We start from the raw sequence: 22,527 nt of genomic DNA, 5'->3' as shown, positions 1-22,527 counted from the left end.
ACCTCAAATATTGGTTTGATATTGCGAGTCCGGAGTCTACTTCCACCTCAACGTCTACTAGCAGCAGAACAAACACTGCTGCACGAGTGGAAGAACCCTCCTCGAAACGGAGAATATGGAGAGAAACGCAACCCCAATCTGCATTCTCATTGAAGCAGCTGCAGAGCTAGGCAATTTTCCACCGATAGGAGGGTCAAACACGCATCTCAAGGTTCTCCAAGGCATGCATACATCTCTCAGATATGTCGCTGTTTCAACTCTATATTCTCAGACCGGAGATCGTCCTGCCATGAAAACTGCAAACGGTGGTTAAATTACACCACTTCCGTAATGCTGTTACCAAGGCGGTGAGCGCTGGGCTGTAAATTGAGAACTTGAGACAATCGCTATTCTTGTTACTGCCGCCCGGGGGGCTTACGTGGTGTTCTGGAGGGGTGGCGGCTTCTTCTATTTTTGTGTTCGTATAGCTAAGCTGAGGCGAGACAGTTGCGATATTGATGCCTGAAAAGTTCGACAGTGACGGAATAACTGAAACAAAAATAACGCAGATAGAAAATTGTCTGGCAAATAATGGTGGTGCTGGTGCGACCCTTACAAAAATTGATGTGAAGCGCAATCTGATCAGCGCGGGCTCCCGCCGGTTGGGCCAGTCAGCTTTCGGCGCCTGTGGCAGCTTCCACTGGCTCAGTCGCTAGCCCCACGGGCCGCGTGTCCCATGCATGGCGCCTCTCCTGAGACTGGCCTGCCCGTCTGTCCAAACGTATTCAAATCAACCCGAAACGCTGCTGACCACTTCGCATCACCATCCACCACCGCAGGATCTAGTTTTTTTCCCCTTCCATGTCCCAAGCTTTGGTCCGTGGATCAATAACGCAAGCCCTATCTTAGCTCCCGGCGAAGGAGTCGCCGGTAGACTGGTGGATGTGGTATATTTAGGCTTGTTCTCCTGCGGATTCCGTTGCTGAGGACGTTGTGCAACTATACATACAGCATAAAGGAAGTCGTCACGGATACATGCTGGATCTGTCCAACGAGTCTTCCGAGGACATGGATCAACTGTTCTCGATCGTTTTGACGCCTCGTCAGCCTTAGATCTACAAAATATCCAGGGCCTTGTTTCCAAATGTCACCTCCAGCAGTGGAGGGTGATCAGCACGGTTCAGCTGTATACGCGCAAGACGGTCGACAGCAGCGATCTAAATCATCCAATAATGTCCATCGAAGCCACATACGTAATTCTGATCCTCGCTCGCGCCTGCGGAATGTCTCCAAAGCAATTAATATGGTCATGATGGCAATATTACACAAAGTACCCTGAGAACAACTCGGTATACCGCTAATGATACGGAGTTACTATTCCCGATCTCAGACATACATAGCCGCTGCATAATCAGACATAAGGTGTCGAATGTGATCACTCAACCCTCCGGCGCGGGCCAATCCGTCATCAACAGAATGTCTGTTTCAACTTTCAACCTTGACGGCCCCCGTTGCACTAATCTGACTGACAGGAGAAGGGGTCCAAAGGCGATGCCGAGGCCCAGGTGACGGCGGGCCCTGACATAACCCAGTCCACCAGTCACCAGAAGATCGGTTCCAACCGCCAGCCTTTTAACAGGCGTATAGCGAACTCGCCTCCTTAACCCAAGGCAATTATACCAATGCACCTGCGTCTCATACATTGCTGCGGCGCTGCCAACCCTCCAGGATTCGATAAGGGCGCATATTATTGCATATCCTTCTCTTTCCCCTGACCCTTCACTCAATCCTGGCCCTGCCGAGCAGGGGGAGTCGAGGACCCTGGCTGATCACACTCTGGGGATTCGTGTCATGTTAATGAGCCAAGCGCGCTATACCAGTCTGACTGAGCCAACGAAGCGCGTGTAAATACGCGCCTATGTTCGTCATCTTTGTCTTCCCACGAACGGTTTGCAGAACTACGGGACACTGCGATCTTAAGGAATATCATCGAACCAAACTATCCTCTACCCTAGACGTTGAAAACAAGATCTCAACCTTCTCAATGCGGCGATGTAGATCTACAAGAACCACGTAAAAGGCCGAAACATTCGGCATCGGACCGTCCTCAAGTTCGGGAGGCGAGACTCGACCTCGAAATTAAACGAAATAACACCTTTCACTTCGATACGTTGGATACGTGAGATACATTGGATACGTAACTCTCAAATCTTAATGGTTTGTCTATGGCGCGATATGTCGCCATCGCTCGATCGGCATGGTGGCAGGCTGGCAGTCCTCCAGCTGAAAAGGGGTTGTTTTACCTATCCAATCAACGTTGGCGAACAAGTTATCGCTCATCGCCACCACCTGGAGGGAGATATCAGCTTCAGTTTTGTACTGTACAGAGTAGGCTCGTTGATTCAGCTCTTGATGTCGATTTAGATCTAGTGATTTGTGATGAAGACTTGCGCTATACACTCTTGGACGCGGATACCTCAATTAGATCTCCCTGTAGTCCTACAGCATGCAAGTTTACATCTCTAGTTTCCGGACACCCATTATATATTTCCGCCAACAGCTCGTAGAACTTATTAGCGCCGCGCTTTGCCCCTCACATAGATTCATATTCAAGACCGAAGCTCGAAGGGTACACATACATAGCTCATTTACTATCGAATATGCTCATATGTATTTTGAATGACGAGGAAACTTCCATCTGGCCTAGTTGTGCGTCTGCCGAGGATGTCCTGGTTATGCTGGCACCATAGTTTACCTCAGGTAGGTAGGCAGGGTTTTGAGATTGACCCCGGGATACTCTAAAACAAGAATGTTATTTGAGGTAGTGGTGCTCAACCCTGCCACGATGATAGGGACGATTGGGGCCACTCCTGTTATGATTCTGCCGCGAGGTCCTGATAGCTCATGGACGGGATGGTTGACGTAGAGTTGTACAAAGGAGAAGAGGATTATATAGAAGATTAGGGTAACGTAATGTCTTTACTCTAGCATTGAGGTATACGAAGCAATCAGGCGGATCAGCAGGTTAACTGGTATATATTCAACGTGAACCATGACAAATCATTCCTCATCATAATCCTCTCGATCCTCGAACTTCAAGAACGCCTCCTCGTTCGCCTCATCGCCCATAACCCGCATCCAAGCATCCTTCACCAAATCAATGGTGGAGTCATCAAACGCAAGGTCCAGACTGGGCGGCGGGAACTGAATGACATTTCCTGACACGACGTTGGCGGGGCGTGTTTCACCACCGGCACCGACGGCTCGACCCAGCTGCGTGTAACGCAGTGACCAGAGCACTCTTGCACTGGGCCCCGCATTGGATCGGAGTAACTTCTCTATAGCACTCCCAATCAAGGATTGTCCTTGCGGACCCGGAATGCTGACGCTACTGTAGAGGATGCCTGTTGCACAAGAAGCGTTAGCATGTAACGAAGACAAAATGCGGCGAATTGTGCAAGGTGAATGTGGGATGCCCAGATCAGTTCCGTAGAATTCTCAACAATGCGATGTTCAGGCAATGTAGATAAGTTTTGGAAAATGTCATCATAGTAGGCGGGGGGTAAGAGGAGTGAGAGGGGATTTGGAAACTTACTTTGACCAGCTGGGCACTCGGCAGTTTCGCTCGAGTGCACGGATATATAGACTGCCGGCGATTCGTCAGTGAGACCAAGGGAGCTTGCCGGGAATACTACAACAGCCCCGGCAGGGATCGGGCCGCCCTCTGCCGTGATGGGAAATAAGTCGTCCAGAAACGATGACACAATGGAAATCGACCGTGAGACTTTCTCGTAGTCACATGGCCTTTCCGTAGGAGGAAGATCCCAGTTAGAACCAACCACAAATTTCGTGGTGATGGTTTCACCACTGAAAAGACGCAGCTGAAGGCGTGAATCATCGGCATCATTCTGCCCGCTCTGGTTCATGGACTCTATTCCAGAGTTCAGAACGTATATCCCACCACCAACAGCAAGCGCGCGACAGCCTACTTGAGATATTTCAGATCCCCCACCCCACTTCACCAGAACACTTCCAAAGCCGGGACCAAAGACCCCTATGGAGGTCAGATGTCTCTCAATACGAGGGACAGCGTACTGAGCCAGAGTCTTGTGGCTTGGAGCTTGTGACAGTGATAATGAGAGAAGAGGATCATAAAGTTCAGGTGGAACCTGGAACTTTGAGGTGAGATACTCCGAAAGAGGCTTGGCAAGTTCCTCCTCGAAAGCGGACTTCTCTTCATCTGAAACCTGGTCCGGCTGACCTTGGCTCAAATTTCGAAGAAACCTCATAAGAGTCCTCTTGGACTTCATGCTAATGAAGTCATCCGCGAAAATATCTTCACGGCTGCTAGGAACTCTGTACAGATCCTTGCCTCTACCGTCTGTGGGTTTGTATATCCACCAGCTCCCAACAGCTTGGAACTCAAGCTGCCGGTACACCCGGGACGACACCAAAGTTGGGACCAGTCGAGAACGGGAGTATATTAGTTGCGGGGACAACGAAAGTGTATAGGCCCTCGAAGGTGACAATCCAGGACCAGAGTCCGAGGGACTCGGTGACTGAACAGCGGCATCCTCAAACGGGAGATGCGCGGATTCTAGCTTATCCAACAAAGGTCAGCAAGTCGTACCCAGCAATATGAGAGGTTCCATATCCCACCTTTGTTCACTTCCGAGACCCATTTTTCAGCTTCCTGCAGACTCAGCGCGGCATCCGAACCTCCGTAATAAGGATTCTTATCGACGTGAAGGACCTTCTTATTTGACCGAGAGAGAGCACTGGGCATGGGTCAGCCGACGTGCATAGAAGCCGAAGACGCTCGCTAGACATACAGAGCCAGAAGTGACTGCGCGATGCCGGTGCCAGAGATTGTCACGTCCCACTGGGTCTCTTCGAGTGACTCCATGGTGCTGGGATATGGAGATTAGAGCTGTGAGTTTAGTGGTGCAAGTTGTCCAAAGCCTCAGCTATCATCACGTTGGCCAGTTGGGAGATATATGCTTCCGAAGAGCACTGCGACCCATTTGTGGTGGTTACCGAGTCGTTTGTCCGAGGACGAAACGCAGCTAGAGGAAGAAGAGAAAATTGAGCGCACTGGAGAAATACAAATGGACCCGCGGTATCACGTGATAGCACTAGGCTGACGGGGCAAGTACAGGCTGAGCATCGGCCACAGAAAACAGAAAAGTTGAGCTCGAAACTAGGCAGATAATCGAAAGCAAGAGCTAAAGAGAATGAGAGACTGTATCTCATATACGAGAGAGGCACATATGCTTCCCACTGTGAGTTCTATGAGTTCTTGCCCAGCAACGAGAGCTTGTAGAGCTTCGGATAGACTAGTCCGGATACGGTTAGATCGAGGATAGGCGGGCACTTAAGGACTTTTTCGGTTTTCCACCGCGCAAGAAGTTCTTTCCTTCTTCATGCCACTCCTGGTGCTCTGCATAGCCAGATTGTTATATCTATAGCAGTTTGTCTTCTTCACACAACGCCTTCATTGGATTTGTGTTTAGGGAGTGGTAGATAGAATCTTGTCACTCTGTATCTGCTGCTCTGGATGGAAACATTTGATGGAAGCGGTTCGTTTGTAGTGACACATTCCTTTGTAAGCTTCTACCTATATTTTGTCGACGCTAGATCTATGTTCCGCCGTGGATTTGATCTAGCTTCCAAAGACAGCCGGACTGCCCATTTACGCTGGGCTTGAGTTCTTAGCTGGGCCATGTAGTCATGAGGCCCTACTCGACGCGTGTGGGCGCCATAGCACACAGGACGTGCTCGGCTCCGGCTGATTGCTGAGTACTGAGTCGTAGTCTGCCTTCAGAAAGTGTGTTGACTGTCCGTCGGCTTGCCGTTGGGCATCGTCAAGGATGAAGATTGAGACCTTCACTCCTCGGTTCCTTCCTCCACAATCCTTGCGCGGATAATCTTGACCTCGTCCATTGGCCGGTCCTCATTGTTCGTCTTTACCAAGCCCATGCGCTGGATGATCCGCATCCCACTCTTTACGCGACCGAAGATTGTATGCTTCCCGTCGAGCCAGGGAGTAGGAGCCAGAGTAACGAAGAACTGACTCCCATTGGTGTTTGGTCCGCTGTTGGCCATGCTCAAGATTCCAGCTCCCGTATGCTTAAGTTCTGACCGAATTTCATCCTCAAATTTTTCGCCGTAGATAGAACTTCCGCCTCTCCCAGTGCCCGTGGGGTCACCGGTCTGGACCATGAAGTTGGGTATGATTCGGTGGAAGATGACATTGTTGTAGTAACCGCGCTCAGCCAGCGTCGCGAAGTTCTTGCACGTCTAATTTCAGGGCCAATGTCAGTAAGCTGAGGACTAAGCGCTGAGCGAACTGAGAGGGCTTGCGACTAACCTTCGGAGCATGCGAATTGTAGAGCTCTACTGTGAATGAGCCCTGCAACAAATTAGCGACAGGTTAGAGAAGATACCAAGACCGCGTGGAGTGAACTCTACCATGCTCGTGTCAAATGCCACATCTGTTGCCATGTTGAGTGATCAGACAATGTCGTGTTATAGATCGAGTATGCGCGCGATAGGTGGGCTGCGGGGAGGTGGTGGTTGAGTTTGAGCTCCGAGGCGGAAGTGCAAGAGGTCTTGGCATCAAATATGTCTGGTTCCTGGATACCGTGTTTCTTCACTCATCAACAAACACTTCACGCCTTGAATAATCCACATTTACCAGTGAAATTTATACAGTATCATTGACAAGGCTGGAAGCTCTTATCTAGAGCTCTTCCGTCCCTCCAACGCGCTCTGTCCTGCAGCGATATCGTCAACTTGCCATGGCTGAGGTCAGACCACTTGCAGAGCTCTTGGGCCAAGCGCTGTACCAGTTTGAGCAGATTAGACCGCTCTTACCGACATACGGACATGTGATCATATCGGCACTGTTCCCACTCTATATTGGAGCTCACGCTTCTCTTTCGAGGCCGAGCTCTGCTGCCAAAGCATCCAAAGCATCCAAAGGCTCCGACAAAGAAGCCCATGATGACTCTGACGATGAGGAGGATGAGGAAGAACAACATGGTGCTGACCAGAAAATGGAAGGCCTCGCTCCAAGCGATGCGCTGGTCTTCCCTTTGACCGCTGGTGCCACACTCGGTGGTCTGTACTTGGTGATCAAGTACGCGGGAGCTGACCTGTTGAACAAGATACTTGGTTTCTATTTTTCTCAAATGGGAATGTTCTTCGCCATGGCTTTCATTAAAGACGCCGTCTCGGTCGTGAGGTCCTTTGTCTTTCCCCGCAAGTATACGCGTGGAGGACGAACTTGGAAACCCAAACCATCTGAACGCATTTTCTCAGTCGTCTCAGTTCCGACCACTGAGGAGCCCGCCGATGTACGGTCTTCACCTCTTCCAGGATTCCTTGGCTCTATTCCACTTCCAGGATTTGTCGTCAAGGTTCTTTGGGCCTTCCGCACGGTGCTATATTGGCGAGCTAAGCTTCGAATCCATATACATCGTGTTGTCCATCTCGAATGTCCACTAGGTGCGCTGGATATATTGAGTGTCTTGTTGTCTCTACCCGCAGTGGGCTATTTCACATTATACTCGAAGCCCTGGTGGTTGACCAACTTCCTCGGATTTTCTTTCTGCTATGGTACTCTGCAGTTGATGTCGCCATCAACCTTTGTTACTGGCTCTCTCATTCTCAGTTCGCTATTCTTCTACGACATCTACTTTGTCTACTTTACTCCGTTGATGGTGACTGTGGCCAAGAAGCTCGATGTCCCAATTAAGCTTCTGTTCCCTCGACCACCCGCGCCTAGCGAGGCCCCTGATGCAGTCTCGCTGGCTATGTTGGGACTTGGCGATATCATCGTTCCCGGCATGATGGTGGGACTGGCTCTTCGATTCGACCTCTACCTTTACTACAAGTTGAAAGGTACGCTTAAGGCGCGAGCAGAAGGCGAGGACTCAGGGTTTATCAAGCCAGTCTATCAGACAGCGACAGGAGGATGGGGAGAGCGCTTCTGGGTACCGTTAGCCCGGCCAAGCGAGACAGAGCTGAAGCCCCCGTACAGTGACGCCCGCTCATTCCCCAAGACGTACTTCAAGGCTAGCATTGTCGGGTACACCGTCGGAATGGTTACGACGCTTGTTGTCATGCAGATCTTCGATCACCCACAGCCAGCGCTGTTGTACTTAGTTCCTGGAGTACTCATCTCCCTTTGGGGAACGGCTTTGGTCAAAGGTCAAATCCGCGAAATGTGGGAGTTCTCCGATGCGGAGGAAGAAGAGGAAGAGACGAACGAGAAGGGCGGCGGTGAAAAAGACGAGAAAGACCAAGCACCTGCTCCGCAGAAGGCCCGGGGTCTGTTTGCTCGCATCTTCTCCGGCGAAGACACGACGTCCCAGAAGAAGGACAGTGGTTCCGATAGCAAGAAAAAGGAAGAGAAGGAAGCGAGCAAGAATTCTGAGGACAAGGATGGCGAAGCAAAGGACTCAAAGGATACAGACTTGTTCTCGATCTCCATCTACATGCCTCGGAAGGCGACAGCCGAGAAGTCGCCTGCTGATAGGGACGCTTCCGAGTCCACTCCGGACTCGGAAGAGAATTGGTCGTACGCTGGTGCTGCTAAGCAGGATAATGAACCTCCTGCTAAGAGACGTCGACGAAGTCCTAGACATGCTCCTGCGGCATCTCAGTAGTGATTGATATTAGATTCCGTTGTCGATGCAGCTTGAATAGCAGGAGGCGTTTGATGGTATTTACTGGGACTTTCGATGAACTAGCATAGTGAATGAATGTGGACAGGCAAATTGATATGTATTTATAATGGTATCTCGAAATCTAAGCTTTCATTGAATGTTGTCCTGTCAACATTATTGTCCAAGAATCCCGTTAACGTCGTCCCATCTTCGAGCAGCTACATTCACCAGATCCTTCAGCTCTTTCCTATCCACCGAGAACCCTCCGTTCTTCTCCATCTTCACAATAACAACCTTGCCGCTCTTGGAACTCTTATCAACAACGATATTCACGCGTTCCTGAGCTAACCCTTCCTCGTAACCATCAGGGTCCGCCAAGATCCACCTCCGCTGGATACCCTTCCTCTCACTCTCCGCAATCTTCCTCTCCTCTTCCGCATCCGGAGTAATAACCGCTCTCCAACCCGCCGCGGCATCAGCCTCGAAGACACCGAACGAGCTGGCAACAGGTAACCCGCGCAACGAGAGCCTGCGAGCCTCAGAAACAAGGTCCGAGCACACCACTGTCTCATTATCAACGTCCCACCATGCACACGGTAACTTTGTATCTTTGAGCGCAGCAAGGACAGCCGTCCATGCAGCATCGAACGGGTTTCCAGCCATTGAGATGATCATAATATCAATATAGAGGACCCAAAAGGCCTTGATCTCGCGCGCCTGCAAAGAAGCTTCATCCGCTTCCGCCCCAGCATCAACATCCATCTGCTCGTCCTCGTTATGGCGCGTGAATTCCTCAGATCCGAAGTTCGGCCGCTGGTACCATATCTCTAGGTCCTCGGCACGGACTAGTCGCGAAGTATGCAGTAATGACAGAATTTCATGTGATAGTGACTGCGCCAGAGCGGCAGGCGGTGCACCAGGGATGAAACCAGGAGCGCACCCAGTGCTTAGAGATAGATTCGGCACAAGGAGACTGAAGTCCTCGATGTAAGTGTTCCCGTTGTCTTTGTCCTCTGCTGAACCGTCGTCGCAGGCCTCGTCGGCTTTATCGGTTGGGTTCGTGAGCTTTCGTCGCTTGTTTGGTGTAGAAGATGAGGATGAGTGCGAGACACTCCACGAGGCAATGTCTTCTGTTTGTAGGATCTCCGCTTTCACGCCGCAGACGGCTGTGGTGTCGCCGAGTCGCACTACCGCGCTTCCATTTGTGTGCGTGAGGGAACCGGTGTTCGCGGAGGCAACGCGGAATTGTGAGGGAGCTCGACCATTAGCTCGAATGGAGGGTTGTTGGCTTGATGCGGGGGGTGAGAGGTGGGCGAGAAGATAGGCGTGAGGTTGGAGTCGTGCGAACTGGGAGGGAGGGAGCGCAAGGGCTGGAGGGGGTTGTGGAGCTGAGGTTGTCGCTGAAGATGCCATTTTGTCAAGATCAAAGTGCTGAGAAGCTTCGACCTTGAGCTTCTGGTTTGTGGAGTGACGAGTATTGAGGTTTTGGCGGTTGAAGCGAAAGAAATCTGCGGCAGAATAATGACATGCATAAAGGCGGTGAGATTGGTAGCTTATACAAGCCCATCGACGTCTCGCTTCAACAAACTCTCTACAAGTCACGCGTGAGCGTCCTCTGGACGGTCCAGATGCTCTCATGACGGTAAGGAGCAGCTAATTTTGCGAACTGAAACACTGGGTGAAATACAGGCCCCAGCTGCCCCAGAAAACACTCCAGGTGCTTCGTACTCTACGCGACTGACGCCCCAAAATGCAATTAGTGCTGAATAGTATAAGATTATAAATTGGAGTTCTAGTTGACGACTTCTTCCAAAAAAAATGGCTGACCACGATTCGATGGTTCATTGATGACGAACCCGAGATTGAGTTCTTATCATCTCCACCAAATCTATATATGAATACGAGAGCGAGCCGATCAGATGGACGAGGAACAGGATATTTGTCCCGGGATGCTAATGCCCCTACATACCTAAAGAATGAAGGCAAATTGCTCAATATTGAGCTTGAAAGGTCCCTGACACGTTCTATGTCTGCCTGTGGTCTTCCCGCTATTCCGTAAACTTCTTCAGTAGAAGCCATGGTCATTACCCAGACTAATCTTTCAGACCGTATACAGAGCACGGGCTTCTCCTGCTCGTAATGAATTATCCTTCAGCTCTTGGTATGAACTTCTATGGTGGGGCGAGTTTGATGTCCAGCACCGAGTATTCCAAATCATCAAACGATAGCGACCCCGGTTACACACATTCCTAATGGTATGCATTATGGTGATATATATTCTTGGCTGCTCTTGGTCGATACCGATCTTATGATGCAAGTGGCATAACATCTGTCATTGATCCTCGTATTCGCCAAACCTCACTGTGTTGGGTGATTTGAACTGAGCACAGTCTTAATTGCCCAGTGTTGAAAGCCCAGAGCCAGTGCTATTCTGAGAGAGAACCCGTGTTGTTTTCTATTCACGCCATGTGCATATAGCGATAATTGCTTGGCAAGGGACTGAGTTTCCATAAGTATAAAATGTCTGCCCAGGCTGTCAGAGCAATGAGGCACAGCACACGGCGGACAAGGAAGAGGTACCATGGTCCCCTTTGGTGACGGACGGCAGGAGAGCAGAAATCCTTCGCCTGAAGCCACGCTGGATAACAACTCTGCAGCAGTATCGAGTCCAGTCTCGTCGAACGGCCCCAATACTGTCGTTCCTCCACCGCTGCCACCATCCCACGGATCATTTTGCGCACCCAGAGCGTCTTCCACACTGAATCGAACAACAGGGACAAATCGTTCAAGGTTGACCCATAATGGACCGCCGGACGAGCCCAGTGCAGCGTGGGACGACGATTTCTGGAGTGATGCCAACACCGCAATTGCAGTGCTCACCCTGCTACACAAAGAACCGATATGCTCACCAACTGAACCTATCCGGGAGAGCGAGAATCTCCAACAGAACTCGCAGATAACATGTTGTGCATGCTTCGAGGCCCTTGAACGGGAATTTTATCCAGAAATGCCCATAGCGGCCGGGTGCGACCATCGTTCAATGGCCGATACGTACATTTGTGTCATTTGCCTCAGTCGCAGCCTGGATGTTCAGTTTTCTGCGAGCCAAGTACCAATACTGAGATGTCCACTCTGCTGTACGCCGTTGACTGATGAAGAAGCCCAGCGGTGGGCTAGTAAACCGACATTTTCTGCCTACGATATGGCACAGACTTGGCGAGTTCTGGAAAGCGATAGGGAGTTTGTTAAATGTATTAACCCGCGCTGCTGTTATGGACAGCTATATGCTGGAGAACCAAAAGACCCTCATATCGTATGCTGGGCATGCGGCACACGAACATGCTTCAAACACCCAAACATGCCCTGGCATGACGGGTGACTTGCGCAGAGTTCGATGCGACTGGATATCAGAGGATGATAGGTGAGAACTGGTTTCCGGGGCTCGCCAATCAAAGTGACAGGCAATCTGCGTCCCAGGAGTTGCTGGATCGAAGAACCATCGAAGAGACCACTAGAGCCTGTCCTGGATGTCTCCCCACCACAGAGAAAGCAGGAGGATGCAAATACATGCGATGTATGTACATACTCAGATGATTCAGCCTCTGCTACGGTTCCGATACTGATTCTTCATTCGATAGGCGCAATGTGTTGGCGAGAATGGTGCTGGGACTGCGGCGTCTTCTGGAGACCGGGACATCTCAATATCGAGTGCTCCATGTTCTGGAATGAGGAATGAATTCATCAAGCATGATTAATATGCCAATAATGATACGGGTGATTTGTTTGACCTTTGTCGAGACGCTCGGTTTTAATGATCTGCGGTACCTATCAATGCTCAGCGCTTAGGGCTCGTTAGAACACAACTACCATAATCGGTCCGAGACTTACAGAACAATCATTCGCACAAGCGACTCAGGCAGAGAAGGAATAAAGACTTAGAAATTCAGCAATAGTCTCTTGTTACAGCAAAATCGGTGCAGGTTGCACAAGGTCAGGTGAAGTCAGGTGATGAGTGCATTGAAATGTTCTCTCAAGCAGACTTTCCTCTCGACCACTGCATGATTCAGACCGAATCCTTCCTCCCCGGAAACCGACATAACTGACGGTGACAATTTCATATCAACTCCTCGAATCAGACAACTTGAGAGCTGCATCACTCAGCATACACAAATCAATGAACTTTACTGCTCTGAAGAGAACGCCTATCGCAGAGACAGAGCGAGTAAGAGAGCCCGGCTTGCCGCCGACCCCATGAGACTACCGCCCAATCACACCGCAACACCGGGGCCTAGAGGTGACGACCGCCCAGACGGTCGCATTAGTGGAGGATTAAGCTGCAGAAGCTGCCATCTATGGTTGGCTGCGGCCCGAGCAGGAACCCGTGCAGCCAATCTATTCCTCCTCGCTGGAGATCTCCCTTCTGCCAGATGCATGCATATCCTTGAGGGAGGCGTTGCGCCAAACTGTGTTCTCCCCGCAGGACAATGTGACGACCAATTATCACCCTTCGATTCCATGTTGCCAGAGGGTTCACCATGGCTGGCGGCGTGGTTGTTGAGGGCAAGCTCAAGTCCGGCTGCTCCTGCAGCTCCTCGCCCCCTCTTCTGACATGCACCTTTTTCACCTCTTGGATTCCCGCAGGAGTTTATGGTTGTTTGATTCAGCCTTTTTAAGCCGATCATATCCCATTCCTTCCTTCTCACGAGTCCCGACCGCGACCTGGGACAAAGAGAACTGCACCTTGTCAAGGAATTGGTAGCCGTTGACGTGTAATGGTCCCGAAGGATCGCTCTGCTCAATGTTTTGAGTGGGAGCTTGCTCTCTGACGACATACGCCAACCGCTCTGTTATTTGAATCTCACTTCTGAAGCTGGTCTTCTGGAATTTGGGTTTCGTCTAAGAGGTCGCTGAGATCGAGTTGAACCGCCCATCGCCCAAGTCGGAACGTACACGACATGATGCCCTCGTGGGACTATGTTACGTCGCTTGTGAAGCGTATCAATTTCCCAACGGATGCTCCCTATGGTGACACTATACTCGCCGAACGCCAACGCGATTCATTCGGTCGAGCTGGCAAGTATGGGAGGGGCTGGGTATATTTCTCGCTGGTGCTGCTAGCCATATCAACGGCGATACGATTCTACAATTCTTGGGGTGATCGGGTACGAATCGCTCTATATAGAGAGAAACCACGGCCCAGTCTCCAGACGCCTCAGGATGAATATGAACTTCCCAGCGCTGCCACCGATAGCTCGACAACTCTGTTCTTTCCAGCGCAAGGCACTGCCCACTCCAGAAAACAGCAGTCGTCTGTTTCTACTATTGGGCCGTTCAAATACGCCATCGCACTCACGCGCTGGATTTTCTATCGGTCGCTCCCCGAGATTCGAGTAGGAAGATATCGAATTGTTTTCCCGTCGCTTGGGGCTTCGACCGTCATTTTCGCAGCGTTGGCATTTGTTACGCTATACACTTTCATCCCTCAGCCATTTTACTATTCATCGGTGGAGGTTGGATCTCCACCTCTGGCTATCCGTGCTGGAATGCTTGCCGTCGCAATGGTGCCATGGATTGTGGCGATGAGTACGCGGGCGAACTTCATCAGTATGCTGACAGGCATTGGTCATGAGAGGTTGAACGTGCTTCATCGTTGGGCTGGTTATATCTGCCTGTTTCTGAGTTTGATCCACGCAGTTCCTTTCTACATCCAGCCACTCTGGGAGAATGAGATTACCCTGGAAGTCTTCCGTCAAAACCTCCCGGACAACATGTATGTCTATGGGACTGGTGTGGCAGCACTTGTGCCTCTGGGTGTTCTTTGTGTGCATTCTCTGCCAATCCTAAGGGACTGGATGTACGAGCTGTTCTTGAAAGTCCATTTGCCCGTGTCCCTGGTCTTCGTTGCCATGCTCATCTGGCACACGCAGAATTACCTCTCATCATGGGCTTATCTTTGGTCTACGATCGCCATCTTCGTACTCTCATACATTGTGAGGTTGGGCTACCTCAATTGGACCAATCCTCTGCGATTATCATTCATGATTGGAGAAGACTCTGCGGTCACCATTCTACCACAGAACGCGGTAAAAATTACAGTTCCAACTCAGATGCGGTGGAGACCAGGCCAGTACGTGTATCTGCGTATGCCTGGTGTTGCATTTTTCCAGAACCATCCTTTCACGATTGCTTCTTTGAACAGTGGTGATTTACCATCGGCCTACGGCGAGGATTATCGAGACTTGGCTCTTGTGTTTCGACCTTTCCGCGGATTCACGCGGGAAGTTCTACGCAAATCCGTCGAATTCGGACCCTTCAAAACCTGGACCGCCTTTCTTGAGGGACCATATGGAGGTATGCGGCGGCAGATGGCAGCTTTTGATGACGTTATTTTCATCGCCGGTGGCAGTGGAATTACCGCCGTTGCCAGCCACTTGCTCGACCTGATTAAGAAAATGCGGGAGGGCAAAGCCGTCACAAAATCTGTCCGCGTCGTTTGGGCTCTGAGAGATCCAGAATCCATCGACTGGTTCAAGGAAGAGCTACGTATCTGTAGAGACCATGCACCTCTCAACACAGTGCACTGCTACTTCTACTTGACAGGAGCCAAGGATGACAGCGGCCAACCAGTCCCAGTGCAAGACCAACAGCACTACCGCGATGTCGTACAGGAGAAGATCTATGACACTCTTCAGGAGATCGAGAAGCGCAGCTCGGCATACATCCGCCAGGAAGCCGCCGGAGACGAAGAAAGGGAGAAAGAGTTGCGGCGTGAGAACGAAGACACCCTCACTGCTCTTCCACGAGCTTACACCTCTAACCTGCCGCGTGCTTCCAACTTCGCCCAACCGATGCAGAGCGCCGGATACTCACAATCTCAACAATCACCATACCAGTCTCCCTACCAATCTCCCTACCTAACGCCACAACCTCAATTCGCACAGTTCCAATCTCCCTACATGCAGCAACAGACAGCCTATACATCCCCCGACGACTCGCCTCAATCTCAAACCAGCTCAAACGCCCCCTTCGACTTCGGCTTCGGCCAATTCCAGCCCCAGCCCCAGCCCCAGCCCCAACCCCAACCTCAATACTATTCTCAACCCCAACCACAACCAGAATCCGACAAGCCACCCCACCTAACAATTCAAACAACCCAAGCTATCCCCCGCCCAAACCCTCGCTTCGCATCACTTCCGCTTCAAAAGCGCAACGGGTGGAAAATCGACTACCACCGCCCGGACATCCCCAAAATGCTAAACGACTTCTCGCGGACGTTTGGGCGCCGCACCTGCGTTTATGTCTGTGGGCCGCCGAGTCTGCGTATGGATGTTTCGGACTCCGTTGCGAGATTGCAGTCTCTTGTTTTGACGGACTCGACGAAGGATGAGATCTTTTTGCATGCGGAGAATTATAATATTTAGGTGACTAGTGCCATGTCGGTGTGGTTGGTTTGATTATGTTTGATGTTGTGAAGCGCTCCTTATGATCTTTTTCTTGCTGATGATTTTTTTTTGTTCTTTGATCTTTGATTGCGAGTTTTATACCATGGTGATTTTGGGATTGATGATTTTTGTCCTCGTGTTCTGTGCAGTGGAAGACGGTTATAATGTATATTCAAGAGACCAGCTCCTGATCAAAGATCCAGATTTAGAGGATTATCTTCATGTCATGAATCATAGTATGCGAGAGTTGTCTAGCTAAAAATTGTCCTGTAAAACGCCAAGGGTATCCTAATTATCTAAATGCAAAGGGGGGGACGAGGTGAGATGCGAAGCTATACAAGAGAGGAGAGACGCGTGTCGCCTCGATCTATAATGCCAACTCAAGGCCTCTGTGGTTCCTCGTCAGCCTTCCTCTTCTTCCTCGCATATTCATTCACATCCAAGAGCGCTGACTCGTAAAACGATTGCACACCGAGCTCCTCTGGCTCGAGCTCATCTTCTGCTTCTACCTTTTCCCAGTCATCGTCGGCGTCCGGGGCGGACTCCTCTATATGTGCAGATGAAGGTGCCGGCACTGGGGCCTGTACAACGGTTCGCACAGGCTTACTGCTTTCTGTGATATCACGCTGGAGTTTGAGTCTTACAATGCGCGCACCGGAGGGCTTCAATCGGCGGTAGTAGTTCTCGACTATCCCCTCCTCGACCTCAAAGCCACGTGAGATGTACCACTTTAGGCCGTCCTCGTTCGCCTCATGCACGTGTGCCGTGACAGATTGGATGTTGTAATGTTTCACAAGATCGGAGACCTCGTGGTGCTGTGACGGGTCTGCGCTGGCATTCGAAAATAGGAGCGAGTTGAGCAGGGAGACCGCGACGCCGTAGCCACGGTACGGAGAGAGCAGGTGTAGTGTCTGGATGTAAAGATTTGTCGGTTCTTGTTCGGTCTTGGACTCAGAATCGTTTGGATTCAGTCGCTCCAATCGACATCTTATACCGCCAATCACCTTGTCTGTCCCTGCCGTGGGCGACTGCGTAGGCGCTGAAGGCGGGGCAGCTGCCACCGGGTGATCATGGTATATAGCCACGCGCGATACAGACGCAATCACGGGATCCGTGACAGTAGCGGTGTAGAACGAATTAGGGTAGCGGATCGGTAAAAGAAGACCAGTAATTCGAGATAGGGACGGAATATGAGCTGTGCTCACTGGGTCGATTGTGACATGCTCGTGCGGAGTGGGATACCCAGGTTCGATGGGTTGAGGGTATGCGGGAGGCTGGTAGGATGGGTCTTTGCCTGCTGGGGGCTTCAATTGTGCGGCTATTTTCGCAGCAGATGGCGCTGGGGGAGCGGATGGTGGAGGAGCCACCATGGGAGGAGGATACTTGGGTGGACGGTCTTGGGCACCGCGCGATGAGGGCGGGGACGATGAGTGCTGGGGGAGCGGAGGAGATGCGGAGGAGGGCCGCTTGGCCTGGTGGGCTTTGGCAAAGAACTGATACGCCATCTAGACAGATACGGCGCTCAGATGGCTTTAAGATAACGACAGGAAAGTTCAGAAGACAGAGAATCAGCAGCTACGGTAAGAGAGTGTGCTCATGGAAAGGAAGAGGAACGGAGGGTGAGACAGGACGCGGAGACGCGACGGGGCGGAGATTGCGATAAGATAAGGATCGGACGGCAGAATGAATAAGATGGAAACCTGAGGCCCCCACTGCCAGCGGCTCTTCACCACTTCTGCGGCCAAGGACTGTCCTTCCCCAGAGTCATCCCCGCGCTTCTTCCGATCCGGATTACTGTTTTCTTTGGGTCTGTGGTCTGCTTGTGTGGTCCTCTATATATATATATAGCACGGTCATTTTTTGTGGCCGGCTGAGTAGGGCAAGGTAAGCCTGTTCTATGATCCTGTTGCCAAAGACTCCCTTCGGCTGGCCTTCCAGCGTCACTAACTACAATAGACTCTACCCATTCACGACCACATTGACCGATGGGCTTTCGCCGACCTTATTCATTTGTCTCTTTTGCGAGCCCGGCGCCCTTACATTGATTCCAAACGCTCCTTTGTCCTTTTCCTGACGTCCGCTTCAACTCGATAAATGAACAACTGGCAGCGCCCTTATCAATTTCGACGTAACACCACCGATCTCTAGATCGCTCTTCTCGCACTTCATATTACAACTACATACACATTCACGGTCGTAAACGTTACATGGAGGTGCGGTATCAAATTTGAGGATCCCTCGCATTGGCGCTCTAGGTTGAAGATCTGTTATTGAAACCGGTGCACCGGAGAATTTGACGAAGCTCGAATACGGATGTGAGTTGGCTCTATACTGCTTAGCAAATATACGGCGCATTGGCGCCTTGCGCCTGGAATTTCGTGCGCAAGGATCGTTGCCGCAAGCGTGACACTCTGCGGTCACTGGACCTTAGCCACTTGGCTATAAGGCTCCCGAACCACGCTATCTTATTCCGCGTATATTCAAGATCAAGCCGTATACTAACGATCTATGTCCAGAAACTCCAGTCATGGGCGAATCAAATGGGTCAGATGGGCAGAATGCCTATCCGCCGGGAACAGTTGCGAAGCTGGTATGTTCAACGCTCTTCACATTTCACATTCAGCGCTAAATTGACACTGGCTGTGTAGACCTACGACATACTGAACGACACATTTTACAACATTATCCATGACATCGTTGCGAAAGTCCACCGTGAGGAAAAGGTGGCTCGCATGCGCTCAGCAGTTGTCGTTGCAAGACAGAAAGCAGAAGAGGAGGCCGCTCGACGCCGCGAAGAGGCCGGCACAAAGCCGCCGACGGCGCCTAAACCTGGTGAACAAGACACAGAAGATCTCAAGGACATTCGGATTGAGACCGACGCAGCAGTCTTCGAGGACGGCAAGGTTTATCTCAAGGGAAATCCACTCCAGACAACAAAGGAAATCATTTGCCCCGACTGTCGGTTACCTCGTCTATTATATCCAACAACTGGAATAGGCGCACGCCCTCCCCCAGACCCCTACAAGGAGTACTGTCAGAAACAGCCTATGATCAGCAAGCCTGGGCATGACGTCCACGGGAACCCATTCGCCACCGACAAGCTAAATCCCAAGAAGAAGAAACAGACAAACACGTCAAATACACCAGCGTCGAGCCCTCCCACGACGCCAGACAGCTCCTTCAAACAGGCGGCGCCAGAGAAGGTGTCATTCCCTACAGTGAAATGCCCGAACTGTCCTCGGTACTTTGTTGTCACTCGGGTCGCACAACACCTTGATCGTTGCTTGGGTATTTCCGGCAGACAGGTCAATCGGAACAAGACGCCACAAATCGATGGTAGTGGCACCCCGACTTCTGCACCACCCAAGCGGGCATTGGATGACGATACTCCGACGACGATACCGAAGAAGAAGAAGCTGAATGCGCCAAAGAAGATATCCGGAAAGAAACCACCGCCACCAAGCAAGCTAAAGAACGGAATAACGCTTGACAGCGTTGAAGTCAAGGCGGAAGGCAACGGAGACGTATAACCACCAACTTCTGTCTATTGATCCTCTGAGAAACGCGCGGGACATGTCTTGACCGGACTGAACATATTATTTCCTATACTAATGACCTCGACACGTACATACCATATTCGGCATACAAGGCGTACGGAGCCTATTTACTACCATCATATCATGTCTAAAAGTCTGGGACATCACATCACGACTTTTCCATTCTACATTTTGTTTCCTCTTCAGGTTTTATGGGTCTATTTTGTTTTTGGGAATAGATGATTATGTGGTTGAACGAATGTACATTAGCCTGATATGGTTTCGGGTTCGAATTTCAATGATTTCTGATACTTTTGTAACTGAGTGGTATCTCATGAGAAGTACTGCAGACTAAGGGAAGGTGCGATCAACGTTGGGCCTGGGGCGCCTTCCCTGTAAATGCACCATTGTAACTAAGGAAGGTGCGATCAAGCGTACCATCCCTTTTCAAATACGGTTGGTAAGCATTACAGCTTAGGAAGGAACTACCGGCGTATGCGCCAGGTAGGAAGGCACGACAGCTTGATAATAAGGAAGGTGCGATCAATGTCGAGTGTCTATCGTTCTTTCCTTGCACAGAGTAAGATACCTGGGTTTGAGCTGCATGCAGTACTGCTCATTACTTGCTACGTGTTACTTTATTTCCAGCTATTCAATGAGTTGACTCTAGCAGAAGGCAGTGCTATGAAGTATAAAACTTCATGCCTGAATCTTCAGGCCCAAAAGTACATCCGCATCACAATGATTCATGCTCCATCCCCGCCGCTCCCACATCAAACTCAAGCTTATAAAGACAACCCTCCTCACCCTCATGACATGACTTCCTAATATACTACTCTCCTCTCACACCTTAATCCGCCGAACATGAGCACGCCATCCCCCGCCCTCCTCCGGCGCCTCGCCGACATCCTCCCGCTAGACAACGAGTCGCTCACGCAAGTCCTCACGTACGCAGGCAGTCTCTCGAAGGAAGAAGGCGCCGAGCATTTGAAAAACCTGTTAGGCGACTCGCCGGCCGCATTCGAGTTTATATCTGCGTTTAATGCGCAGCGGTCGGATCCTACGGCTACCTCTACCTCTACAGCTTCCCGGCCTTCACCGTCGCAAATGCCGAGTCCAGGTCCGGGTGGTTCGAACGCAAGGAGGAATAATAACAACCGGGGCAAGAAATCGAAACTACCGCTGTATAGCGCGGGCCCGCCGCGACAGCCAGAGGGATTCGGAAATGTTACGGGGGGTTATAAGAAGGCTGATTTCGAGGAGGAATATATCGCCGGCAAGGGCGGGCTGTTGGATACTGGTGCTGGATTTGGATCTGGGTCGAGCTTGAGGGTTCCTACGCCGCGTCAGGGGTCTGCGGCGTCGTCGCGGACGCAGTCGCCTGCGCCGGGGGCAAGTAAACCTCCGCCATCTGCAGCTGGACCGGTGATCTCGGATCTTCTGCCGAATGTCAAGTCTAAGGCTGCGAAGCCATCGAGGTCTGGAGGAGGAGGTGGCTCTGGCGCTGGGTCTGGAACGTCGACGCCGAAGGGGGCACTGACTACGAATAACATCTCAGACTTGACGGCCGCGATTGCAGCGTTGGAGGTTTCTACGAACCCGACGTTAGGTGGGGAGCGGAGGAAATGTACTTGCTATGCGTCAATACACCCGCTATTTGATGCGGCGCCGAACTGTTTGAAATGCGGGAAGATTATCTGTTCCCTGGAGGGGTTACAACCCTGCTCATTTTGCGGAACGCCACTGCTATCACCCGAGGAGATCCAGAGTATGATCCGAGAACTAAGAGAAGAGCGAGGTCAGGAAAAGATGCGCGCGCACAACGATAGCCTGCACCATGATGGCGGTCCAGGAATGAGACCTGGCTCAGGATCGCAGTCACCTAGCAAGTTGACAGCGGCAAAAGCACACAGGGACAAGCTCCTGCAGTTTCAAGCACAGAACGCAAAGCGGACGCGGGTGGTAGACGAAGCAGCAGACTATGAGACACCGAACGTCGCAAGCACACTGTGGATGACACCGTCGCAGCGAGCGCTGGCGCTCAAAAAGCAGCAACGGATCATGCGCGAGATGGAAGAAAAGGCGCGACCGGAGTGGGAGAAGAAGAAGACCATCATGAGTTTGGATATCAAGGGTGGTCGTGTTAGGAAGGTGTATCAGGCTGCGCCGACTGAAGCTGCTCCTGCTGCACCGGAGGACGAGGAAATGGAGGATCTCACTTATAAGGAAGGTCAGAGGAGTGGCGGCGAGGCATTTAGTCGCAATCCTTTACTTGCAGCCGGTGGGCTGATGAGACCTGTTTGGAAGGCGGAGAACAAGGGAGAGCCAAAGGAGAAGAAACAGACGTGGCGGAGGGTCCAGGATGACAGGGATGACAACGAGCAGTGGATTTTGGATGGAGGACTACACGGGTTTACAGAGTCGACCGAGGACACATAGTTAGTTTGGCAATAGAGAATAGAAAGAAGGTATAAACATCACAGAACTTTCAGTATACCAGCGCGTACCCAGTAAAAGATCGCCGTTTGACAGCGACTGGCGAATCTAGACCGCGTCATGGAGACCAGCCGACATCTGTGTGGACGAGACCCTGAATCGGGCTCTGGAACCCTGCCAACCAGGTCCACGTAGACAGTTGACAGAACCTAAATAGCTGGAAAAATCAAGAGTGGCATATTAATTGGCATCTGGCACTGAAGATTAAAGCTTAGTTGGTTCAACCTTATATTGTTAAAATCAATGTCAATGTCTTACCCGGAGTAGTCCTGCCCTGAGGACACGTGAACACTGCCTACCTTTACTCGGAATTCCTCCAACAAGCTGCAAAGGAGACACCCCTATTATTGGGAGATTAACATCGCCATTTGCATACAGGTCAATCTACATTCTTTAATTTCA

At 51.0% G+C, this 22,527-nt stretch overlaps 11 protein-coding genes across 11 annotated transcripts; 7 read left to right on the top strand and 4 right to left on the bottom strand.

The window, feature by feature from the left end:
- The first annotated feature begins 780 nt into the window (after positions 1–780).
- Positions 781–1,476, top strand: BDV14DRAFT_175807 (uncharacterized protein). Its single transcript, XM_073769143.1, has one exon. It carries the CDS (start codon positions 1,124–1,126, stop codon positions 1,316–1,318), a length of 195 nt encoding a protein of 64 aa, XP_073626890.1. The 5' UTR covers positions 781–1,123; the 3' UTR covers positions 1,319–1,476.
- Positions 1,477–2,947: 1,471 nt separating this feature from the next.
- Positions 2,948–5,037, bottom strand: BDV14DRAFT_175804 (putative Rab geranylgeranyl transferase escort protein). The gene is made up of 4 exons (XM_073769142.1): positions 4,812–5,037; positions 4,639–4,757; positions 3,575–4,576; positions 2,948–3,383 (listed from the first exon to the last, which is right to left on the bottom strand). The coding sequence occupies exons 1-4, from the start codon at positions 4,883–4,885 to the stop codon at positions 3,040–3,042; spliced, it is 1,539 nt and encodes a 512-aa protein (XP_073626889.1). The 5' UTR covers positions 4,886–5,037; the 3' UTR covers positions 2,948–3,039.
- A 135-nt stretch (positions 5,038–5,172) lies between these two features.
- cyp1 (putative peptidyl prolyl cis-trans isomerase (CypC)) lies at positions 5,173–6,540 on the bottom strand. The gene is made up of 3 exons (XM_073769141.1): positions 6,451–6,540; positions 6,350–6,391; positions 5,173–6,279 (listed from the first exon to the last, which is right to left on the bottom strand). Exons 1-3 carry the CDS (start codon positions 6,481–6,483, stop codon positions 5,866–5,868), a joined length of 489 nt encoding a protein of 162 aa, XP_073626888.1. The 5' UTR covers positions 6,484–6,540; the 3' UTR covers positions 5,173–5,865.
- BDV14DRAFT_175802 (aspartic endopeptidase) lies at positions 6,541–8,746 on the top strand. Its single transcript, XM_073769140.1, has one exon. It carries the CDS (start codon positions 6,780–6,782, stop codon positions 8,649–8,651), a length of 1,872 nt encoding a protein of 623 aa, XP_073626887.1. The 5' UTR covers positions 6,541–6,779; the 3' UTR covers positions 8,652–8,746.
- BDV14DRAFT_175801 (3' exoribonuclease family protein) lies at positions 8,747–10,134 on the bottom strand. Its single transcript, XM_073769139.1, has one exon. It carries the CDS (start codon positions 10,062–10,064, stop codon positions 8,826–8,828), a length of 1,239 nt encoding a protein of 412 aa, XP_073626886.1. The 5' UTR covers positions 10,065–10,134; the 3' UTR covers positions 8,747–8,825.
- A 394-nt stretch (positions 10,135–10,528) lies between these two features.
- Positions 10,529–12,775, top strand: BDV14DRAFT_175798 (uncharacterized protein). The gene is made up of 2 exons (XM_073769138.1): positions 10,529–12,476; positions 12,540–12,775. The coding sequence occupies exon 1, from the start codon at positions 11,233–11,235 to the stop codon at positions 12,028–12,030; it is 798 nt and encodes a 265-aa protein (XP_073626885.1). The 5' UTR covers positions 10,529–11,232; the 3' UTR covers positions 12,031–12,476; positions 12,540–12,775.
- A 658-nt stretch (positions 12,776–13,433) lies between these two features.
- Positions 13,434–16,273, top strand: BDV14DRAFT_81639 (putative metalloreductase transmembrane component). The gene has a single exon (XM_073777593.1). It carries the CDS (start codon positions 13,607–13,609, stop codon positions 16,070–16,072), a length of 2,466 nt encoding a protein of 821 aa, XP_073626884.1. The 5' UTR covers positions 13,434–13,606; the 3' UTR covers positions 16,073–16,273.
- Positions 16,021–16,412, top strand: BDV14DRAFT_81643 (uncharacterized protein). Its single transcript, XM_073777595.1, has one exon. It carries the CDS (start codon positions 16,134–16,136, stop codon positions 16,350–16,352), a length of 219 nt encoding a protein of 72 aa, XP_073626883.1. The 5' UTR covers positions 16,021–16,133; the 3' UTR covers positions 16,353–16,412.
- BDV14DRAFT_81640 (GNAT family N-acetyltransferase) lies at positions 16,274–17,666 on the bottom strand. The gene has a single exon (XM_073777594.1). The coding sequence runs from the start codon at positions 17,596–17,598 to the stop codon at positions 16,474–16,476; it is 1,125 nt and encodes a 374-aa protein (XP_073626882.1). The 5' UTR covers positions 17,599–17,666; the 3' UTR covers positions 16,274–16,473.
- A 954-nt stretch (positions 17,667–18,620) lies between these two features.
- On the top strand, positions 18,621–19,623 carry BDV14DRAFT_201404 (SGF11 family protein; the record flags this gene model as incomplete). The annotated part of the gene is made up of 2 exons (XM_073773750.1): positions 18,621–18,683; positions 18,742–19,623. 2 exons carry the CDS (start codon positions 18,621–18,623, stop codon positions 19,621–19,623), a joined length of 945 nt encoding a protein of 314 aa, XP_073626881.1.
- A 728-nt stretch (positions 19,624–20,351) lies between these two features.
- On the top strand, positions 20,352–22,105 carry BDV14DRAFT_175793 (C2HC5-type zinc finger protein). The gene has a single exon (XM_073769137.1). It carries the CDS (start codon positions 20,494–20,496, stop codon positions 22,066–22,068), a length of 1,575 nt encoding a protein of 524 aa, XP_073626880.1. The 5' UTR covers positions 20,352–20,493; the 3' UTR covers positions 22,069–22,105.
- Positions 22,106–22,527: the final 422 nt, after the last annotated feature.

The sequence above is a fragment of the Aspergillus stella-maris genome (genome assembly GCF_047715825.1).
Source record: "Aspergillus stella-maris strain CBS 113639 unplaced genomic scaffold BDV14scaffold_37, whole genome shotgun sequence".
Classification (NCBI taxonomy): Eukaryota; Fungi; Ascomycota; class Eurotiomycetes; order Eurotiales; family Aspergillaceae; genus Aspergillus; species Aspergillus stella-maris.
Note: the sequence above shows the minus strand (reverse complement) of the source record. Positions and strands in the feature narration are given on the sequence as shown.

Coding starts and splice junctions, on each gene's coding strand:
- BDV14DRAFT_175807 (XM_073769143.1), top strand. CDS start 1,124: ATGTCACCTCCAGCAGTGGAGGGTGATCAGCACGGTTCAGCTGTATAC.
- BDV14DRAFT_175793 (XM_073769137.1), top strand. CDS start 20,494: ATGAGCACGCCATCCCCCGCCCTCCTCCGGCGCCTCGCCGACATCCTC.
- BDV14DRAFT_175804 (XM_073769142.1), bottom strand. CDS start 4,885: ATGGAGTCACTCGAAGAGACCCAGTGGGACGTGACAATCTCTGGCACC. Junction 4,577..4,638: donor GGTCTCGGAAGTGAACAAAG/GTGGGATATGGA, acceptor TGGATAAGCTAG/AATCCGCGCATCTCCCGTTT. Junction 3,384..3,574: donor CGAGTGCCCAGCTGGTCAAA/GTAAGTTTCCAA, acceptor CTTGTGCAACAG/GCATCCTCTACAGTAGCGTC.
- BDV14DRAFT_81640 (XM_073777594.1), bottom strand. CDS start 17,598: ATGGCGTATCAGTTCTTTGCCAAAGCCCACCAGGCCAAGCGGCCCTCC.
- BDV14DRAFT_81643 (XM_073777595.1), top strand. CDS start 16,134: ATGATCTTTTTCTTGCTGATGATTTTTTTTTGTTCTTTGATCTTTGAT.
- BDV14DRAFT_175798 (XM_073769138.1), top strand. CDS start 11,233: ATGGTCCCCTTTGGTGACGGACGGCAGGAGAGCAGAAATCCTTCGCCT.
- BDV14DRAFT_81639 (XM_073777593.1), top strand. CDS start 13,607: ATGATGCCCTCGTGGGACTATGTTACGTCGCTTGTGAAGCGTATCAAT.
- cyp1 (XM_073769141.1), bottom strand. CDS start 6,483: ATGGCAACAGATGTGGCATTTGACACGAGCATG. Junction 6,392..6,450: donor TGGCATTTGACACGAGCATG/GTAGAGTTCACT, acceptor AATTTGTTGCAG/GGCTCATTCACAGTAGAGCT. Junction 6,280..6,349: donor ACAATTCGCATGCTCCGAAG/GTTAGTCGCAAG, acceptor CCCTGAAATTAG/ACGTGCAAGAACTTCGCGAC.
- BDV14DRAFT_175802 (XM_073769140.1), top strand. CDS start 6,780: ATGGCTGAGGTCAGACCACTTGCAGAGCTCTTGGGCCAAGCGCTGTAC.
- BDV14DRAFT_175801 (XM_073769139.1), bottom strand. CDS start 10,064: ATGGCATCTTCAGCGACAACCTCAGCTCCACAACCCCCTCCAGCCCTT.